Source organism: Hetaerina americana, unplaced genomic scaffold (assembly GCF_022747635.1).
Source record: "Hetaerina americana unplaced genomic scaffold, ioHetAmer1.1.p SCAF_2, whole genome shotgun sequence".
NCBI lineage: Eukaryota > Metazoa > Arthropoda > Insecta > Odonata > Calopterygidae > Hetaerina > Hetaerina americana.
In genome coordinates, this window is record NW_027286763.1 from 8,155,210 (window position 1) to 8,163,525 (window position 8,316).

The window sequence follows — 8,316 nt, forward strand, 5'->3', positions numbered from 1 at the left end:
AATGAGACTGATCTTAGTTACGGCAGTGTGCGGAAAATTATTCACAAAACCGAAGATGTCAAAAGTGTCAGCATGATGGGTTCCACTACCACTGGCTCCTCTCCACAAGCAAACAGGACCTGCAAAGGGAGATGTTGCATCTTTTGGAGTAAGACGAAGAGGATTATTATGGTCACCCGGTAACAATGGATGAATAGTATTTACCGATCTATCAACATGATCCAGAGACCAAAGATGTGGGATGGGAGTGGAAGCACACGTCAGTCAATGCTTGGAACGATGGTTTTTGACGCCATCTGCTGAGTTTTACAATGACGGCCTTCGAAAGGTCAAGGAAAGCCCGAATAAATATAACTCGGGATGACGACTCTTTAGAGAAGTCTTGAAAATCAAAAAAATTAAGTTTCTGCCTCAATTATTGTTAGTAGTAATTAAATATTTACGATGCCTCCTCATATGTGTAATAATGCTATGTGTAATAACGGTTAGAAATATTTTTAACGGCCCAGAGAGATACATGTTTGCTTAGCTATTTCTTATGGAATATACAGTATGTATTTCAGTTTATTCGTGAGGATATTTTTTTGATGGACATAGAAGTTATCCTCCACTTATCCACGCCCAGCACTGCACTTGACGTAAAACCTTATACTGCAATATACCTACTTCAACTGCGCACAATTTCGGCCTCCCTTTATTCGGTCCGACACTCCTAATCTTTTCTTCCTCACCCCACCGCGACAACACAACTTACCGCCCTCCTCCTAAGGCCACTTTGCACCACATGCATTTAATCGCGCGGGTAATTGTACATTAAAAATTACGCCGGCAATAAACTGGACTATTTCTCTCCTTTTTCACGCATTCGTACGCGCAAATTCTATGCTTTCCACTCTCCGGGCGGCGAAGATGTTCCCGTGACATTTAAATGCTAGATTAAATTTGTACAGTTCATAATCCAGCGCTTTAGATGGCCTAGGCTAGATGGCTAGATTTTACAATCACTTGTATAAAATTAATTTTTGTCCATTGCTGTTGGCTTTATTTCTCAGGAAAAAATATTCCTTCTTTACAAAAATATGATAAATATAGAAATAGGTCTGTCTGGAAAGTATCGAGCCATGCAATGTTTAGAGTAAATAAGCCTGCTTAGAACAGCGAGGAGGCCTTTGTCCCCTATAAAAGTACTACTCTCCTTAGGAGACCTCACACACTTTTCCGAGCGTCTATCTTCCACTTTTCTAAACAATCGGCAAAGAGCTTTCTATCGGAATGGTAATAAGCTGCCGCGTCGCATTCTTCTCTTTTTCGCTAACGTCAAGAATATCGTGCTGCAGTCGCAGGGGGCTTGCTCCAAGCCGCAAACGATGACCAAGGTTTTGTAAAGAAGGTCAAACTGGAAATGAATCAAGGGTCTTCGGCTATTACCCTAAAACAAAAGCCCTCTCTCCCCAACTGTCGGTTGACGAGATTAAGGATAATGCGACGATGTAGCGGGTAGACCATTCCAAAAAAGGACTTTGCCGATTGTTTTTAAAAGTGGGGTAGGTTTTTGATGTCCCAAGGGGTGTACTTCTAAAGGGATAAATAAGGCCTCCTCATTCGTTATAGGGAGGCTATTTCTCTAAAAAATAATGCATGGCTGGATAGTTTCCGGACAGACCTCGTACACTCGAACGGTTCAGCGGAGCGACCGTGCGAACTGTACCTCTTCTGATAGTGAATAGAAAAACATGGCATGAAAGATTTGTAATAAATTATACAGCTGATATTTAAAGAGCGATAACTAGCCTACATGTGAAAGACTAGAGTTCGCCTTCACCACGCTTTTATTTACACTAGTGACTGAATGACCCACCCCTTCCGTAGGGTAACTTATATGCATATAATCGCATTGACATGATTGAGGAACGGACGATAAAAATCGTGATATTAATTATTTACTCCAGCGAAAATGCCATAAAAATTCCCATTGGAGATGAAATAACGCTGTTGGGTTCAAATCGCGGTGGTACTAGGAGCCCATGGAGTATCCGACCTACCTTCCAGCGAAAAAACTCTCCGAAAAATTAAGGTTTCGTAAAATGTTTGAAGTACTGTAATACGCATCGCAACATTTCACTTCAGCCAGGCTACAAAAACCTAACCTAGAATAATTGCCGTGACGTACACAATTTTTCGAAGACGGTAACCCTTTCACTACAGGGAGATAACTCAAGAGGAATTATTTAGTGTAATGCGTTTCTATCGTAGCTTATCCACTTATTAAGATACATTTCCAGTGATAAGCGAGAGCTCTCCTACTCATCCGCATGTCCCCATGAGGGAATTTTTTCTCTTCCGACTTAATTAAAATTTTACTGTTGCCAGAAACTCAGCTCCTTTAAATTAGCACCAATTTTATGCCAGGGTGGCAGACGAGTCCTACTCCTAGTCCTAGACAATGCTATGATTAGTATTTTCTCAGGTTTTGTAGAGAAATCAGAGTTAGCTGTATTGATTATATGATCATATAAGCATAAAATATGACAGCTTCATAAGTGACTCACTGGGGGAAGTTAACTGTAATCTCATGCAAGCCACTTGTCATATGTTTGTGACAGAGTTCAGTTAAAAGTTAACTTCCGATAAATTTGACTCTAGTTAACCTACTACGGAATTAGTTTTTAGGTTCTTTTTGAATTTATTTAAATGTTAATAAGTATTTAAGTTTAAAATTCTCGTAAAAAATATATTATTGTTCCCAAGGAAAGTGAATCATTATACGAAAAGCTGACAAACTGTTACATTTCTCTAAATCACCAAAAAGTGCCATCTTGTAATGTTAAAATTCCCTTCTCTCTCATTTTCCCTCGCATTTGTACCAACCAAAAATAATTAAAATTCCCTTTTGCCAGACGAATTAGCTTTTCACGTTTCATTTTTTATATTGTTATTTTTAATGAATGTGAACGAATTTTTTTTTAATCTAGAGAAAAATTAATTAAAATGCTAAGATTTACTTGAGAAATTAAATTTTCAGTTTAACGCAATATCGTTTTCACGGTAGTCACTAAAGTATGATAACTAAGAAGTTAGTAAGTCCAAAATTACATCAGCGACCACAAAGGATACCGAAAGAGCAGAACGTGCGAACAGATTACCACGGGAGTATTAACGATTCGATTGATATCAACAAACTTGGTGACCCCGGTCTTTAATTTCAAAATAGCACGACCTACATATTTTCATCAGAGTCAGGGAAGGTCGAACTCTTCCTTCGAGCGAGCCCCAACTAACGACGAACTTCCCAGCATGTTCCGCCATCGATCCCCGCACCCCGCCGGTCGCCAACAACACATCGGGCCAAACAACCCAGTCCTGTCCACACGCACCCGCCGCTCAAGCGGGACGGGCTTCCGCCGCCGGCCATTCCTGGAAGTGCTCTCCGGGAAGCCCACCTCGAGTCGCCGGGTGGATAAGAGCGGCGGCCGATTGAGTTCAATGCCGAAGGTGTAATGGCGCCGCGGCGAGTTGAGAGCGAGAGGATGACGCCTCCCGGCCGCCGTCCAGAGAGAGCGTGCGTGTATGCGTGTGTGTGTGTGCGTGTGTGTGGTTTTTGCGGCCAGTGTCGGATGAAAGCCCAGAAGAACACGAGCCGGGGAAATTCGATGGTGGTCACGTGATCCCGGGGTGTGACGTAATGATCCTTGAGCGGGGGGCGGAGGGTTGTCCTAAAAGCCATAGGAAAAAAATAAGCGAGGTGGATTGGGGGCGACCGAAGGGCTGCCGAAAGAAAAAAATAACACGAGGAGGTGCATAAATGAAAATTCTCGGGAACTTAGATAGGAGGAAAAGGCGGATGGCCGATGGAAAGAAGAGAGACGGAGCGCAGCGCAAAAAAAAACAAATATTTTGAGTTGGAGTGGAAATAAAAAGCATGGGAGTAACGAATCTGCCCGTCGACTGAAGCGAAGCTGATTAATAAGACTAGCGAAACAGGTTTTTGCTGAAGGAAAATAGGAATATGATTGCAAAGTCATCAGGGTAGTGCCGAAGGTCGCTCAAAGAGCTTACAAATGAGGCTGGAACGCAAATAAAATTGTATATTGACGAGATGTGTACCGAGAATCCGTGGGCGCGAATCGGTCAAATTCCCCGAAATATTTATGTGTCATTAATTATACCGATCCAAAGATTATTAGTTTTTATTTTCTCTCGCTAACACGTAATGCAGGTCACCGCAGAGTGACCGAGGATATTATTTTGAATCCTCTGGCGCCTGGCCTTCGATAGAGCTGACGCTCAACGATATTAGATGAGAGAGTTCATTTGCATTAATTAAACGGAAGTGATTTTTTAAATCATTTACGTAGAAAGACATTGGGAACTTATTAACATTATAATATTATCGGCCAATATCTTATATACTTCACAATCCGATACATTTTAAATAAATATATTTCAATCCTGGGGATACTAAATATTTTGGGAATCATACGACGATATGACATCAAACGCTGGTGGGGTAATCAACGTGGTATCGATGAAACAAATAACAATAACCGAGGACGTATCTTACGTGTAAAAAATACGGGCAAAGACTCACTGAATAAATAAACTCGGAATTTTTTCGCTCAACAAACTATATTACTACCAGTTTCGACGCATGGGTCAAATCATAAGGTATAGGCGGAGCATAGGCGACATCATCATACCTGATTATGTCTCTTATACTCGTACATCGAAACCGGTACTATTATTAAGTTTTTTTGGGTGAAAAAATACCAAGTTTATTTATTCAGTGATGATGGATTTTCACGAAGCAGAGCCTTTTAACCATCACATTTATAGAAAAGAATCTTCAGAAAAGAAGCAGCAATGGAAACAATACATATTTAGCGTTTCTCTGGGAAAATGCTTTTGGCCATCCATCCCATCCCCAAGTAGCACCCACTCCCGATGGCTTCCGCTTTCTTTCACTCCCAATTGCGATTCCATAGTCGCAGTGTTCTTTGCAGAAGCTTTCCGAAGGAGGCCGAGTGAGCGAGCCGGAACGCTCGCTGCTCTGGGCAGCACCGGGACGGGAGGGCCATTGCTGCACGGTGCGGTTGGGAATAAACCTGAGCGGAGGAAGGAGAGAAGAAGTGAGAGACGGATAAGAGGGAAGGGCATGAGAGGCAATTGGCGAGGACGGAGGGAGAGAGAGGGAAGAGAATGAGAGGCAATTGGCGAGGACGGAGGGAGAGAGAGAGGAAGATATCTGAAGATGCGACAGGTTCGGAACCAATTTTAGGTTAGGCGTTCTTTGGTTGGGTAATAATGCGTGGACCGAGGTTTTGCCTTTCGGCCACTCTGATGAGAGGTCGAAAGGAAAACCACTTTGGCCGATCCGTCTCGGTGGTGTTGTGGCAGGGGGGATGTGGTGGGGTGGCGCGGAGGGGGAAACAAAAGTGGAGGAAGGAAGGAAGGAAGGGAGTGCGACTGTGTGGGTATATAAGTGACCGAACAGGTTGGGTGGACTCGTCTTTTTGCGCAGAGATCGCTGAATCTGCGTTCCATCCTAACAGATTATCAACTCAGGAGGAGTGTTCCGTGGTTTTGCAGAAATCCGCACCGCTGTGAAGATGGCGAAGTTGGCAATTTTGTGCGCCGTTGCTTTGTGCATCGCTGTTGGAGTGGTCAATTCACAAGGCAAGTTTTCAGGCATTTTCCGCTTTGCTCCGAATTGAATGAAACATCTTTATCATGGAGTTCAAGGGATACTTAGGCTTATCATTGCACATATTTCTGCATAATTTACGGGAGTCAAAATACAAGAGGATATGAACCTATAGAAAAATAATTAACATATCAAGCATTAAACTTGTGTATAGCATAAAAATGTGCACTTATTTAAAACTAATTATAATTTATTATCCATATGATGATAGAGATATAGTTACGCATGGGAAAAACCACTTTAAACGAGGCATCTACTGCGCAACATACGAGGTGTTGGAGATTTCAATGCCGGAAGCAGAACTGAAAGCGACGTGTTTTCGGAAATAATCCTTAGAAAAATGCCCATGGCTCTAGTCTTAACTCACTCAACGTTCGGATTCAAAACTCCAGAACTTGAAATACGAAAGCCCTATTCGTTTTCATATTGCCTTTATTCCCGGCCCGTTCTGAAAAATCGTCTGAGAAGGGTTCTTTCCATGAGTATTTTTCCATGATTTTTATATAGTTACAACTAAGCGATTATCTCTACGGTATTTTATCTACATAATACCCCGCAAGCCGTCACAAGGGCGTGTGGCGGTGGGTTTTAGGTCACCCGGTAACGTCTCCATTTACTGAGGAGTATAATATGAACGCATTCCATCAAGGATGTTTAATAAAATTCAAAGCAGCAACCATTTTCCTCATCTCCGGCTATTTGAATTATGTGCTTAAAAGCCGTGATAAAAGACACAAAGTGATTTGTGAGAATGTTCATCATCCAATAAGGAGACTTAACAGCGACCTGGAAATCAAAATATTTCTAATTTTAACATTGTACTCGTATTTTCCATTAATGTGCATACATTCACTTTATTAATTAAACCATTAATAATATTATTTTCACATTGTAATTAATTCAAGATAATAGGTCAATAAATTCTTGTTTCGATTAATTTTGTATTTAGAGGAACTTCTAGTTTTATCCGGTATCTATCTTCTGCATTATTGAATGCTTTTAAAGCTGACATTTCGTGGAGCCCTTGCAATTTTCGTATTGCCATCATTGCTCGCCGTTCTTACTAGTATATATAATTATAAATATGTGGGTGAGCAGACATCTAAATACCTCCCTTTCCAACAGAGGAGCAGCCGTCTCCTCTCTTTGTCCTCCTCAGAGTCCCTCGCCTTGCTAGCCCCAAACGCAACCGTCCCCAGGGACATGGAGGAGATTTCGAAGGAGGTTTTGGCGGTGGAGATTTCGGCCGAGGTGTAGGAGGACTTTCTGGGTCCGCGGCCAACGCCGGAACCCAGAGCTTCAACCAGGGTGGTGGATTCGGTGTACCCGGTTTCGGCGCGTCGGCCGCCAACGCCGGCTCGCAGTCCTTCAACCAAGGAGGAGGACACGGTGGTGGAGCGTCTGGGAGTGCGGCTAACGCCGGCACACAGTCCTTCAACCAAGGTGGGTTCGGCGGTGGAGCCTCCGGCAGTGCAGCCAACGCCGGCTCACAGTCCTTCAACCAAGGAGGATTCGGTGGTGGAGCTTCTGGCAGTGCGGCTAATGCCGGCACCCAGTCCTTCACCTCCGGAGGGGGTCACGGTGGTGGTGCCTCCGGCAGCGCGGCCAACGCCGGCTCGCAGTCCTTCAACCAAGGAGCAGGATTCGGTGGTGGAGCTTCTGGCAGTGCGGCTAATGCCGGCACGCAGTCTTTCACCTCCGGGGGCTTTGGTGGTGGCGCCTCCGGCAGCGCGGCCAACGCCGGCTCGCAGTCCTTCAACCAGGGTGGGATCGGAGGCGGTGGTTTTGGAGGCGGCGGCCACGGGGGTCAGGGAGGTCACCGCCCAGGAAACCGTCCAGGAAACCGTCCAGGAAACCGTCCAGGACACCGACCAGTCCATGCGTGAGATGGAGTGGTTGGCGGTCTCCCACGTCGATTCCCGGAGTATTTAATTCGTTCATTCGATTAAGAGACCGCGGATGAGCGTGTCGCATATTCTGTGCCAACAGTAACAAATAAATCACGTTTAAACAATGTTTGAGCAAAGGTGAAGTACGCAAGGTGTTTGCTCATCATTGTTTTCACCTTTTCATTTGTAAGAAAATTGCAACCAAGACATTTAGTTCCAGTCCAGTGTTTTTGGGAAGAGAAGAGTAACATTTTTCGAAAATTACGCTCGAATTGGGAGTAGAAAGAATTTTTTTGCATAATTAGGCAATATTGTTCTAAAAAGACATTAGAGGGAACTGTTTCAAAATATTTGTAAAATAAATATATTTTTGGAACTTGACCCATTTTCTTTTTAATATATATATATTACTTTTTATTGTGACTGACTTATAATACACTTAAGGTAGTTGATACACTTGCATGTTATGGAGTTGACGGACTTGACCAATCAACAGAGAGTATTAGAAAGAAAACAATGAATATGACAAATATGACTAATATGAAATGAAAAAGAAATATTAGACAGAACTCAATCATTCCGATCCTCGGTAAAATTGAATGATTTGTATTAAATGAACCATGCCGAATGGTTTGTTGGCCAATACCATGTTCACATCTTGAGCACTTCCTTACCTCGATTTTTGAAAGTTTTTTCAGCGCATGGTAGAATGTAAACTTCATTAAT

The 8,316-nt window shown here is 43.0% G+C and overlaps 1 protein-coding gene across 1 annotated transcript; it reads left to right on the forward strand.

Moving 5' to 3' along the window:
- Window positions 1–5,485: 5,485 nt before the first annotated feature.
- LOC139687976 (uncharacterized) lies at window positions 5,486–7,971 on the forward strand. The gene is made up of 2 exons (XM_071585358.1): window positions 5,486–5,673; window positions 6,827–7,971. Exons 1-2 carry the CDS (start codon window positions 5,607–5,609, stop codon window positions 7,585–7,587), a joined length of 828 nt encoding a protein of 275 aa, XP_071441459.1. The 5' UTR covers window positions 5,486–5,606; the 3' UTR covers window positions 7,588–7,971.
- Window positions 7,972–8,316: the final 345 nt, after the last annotated feature.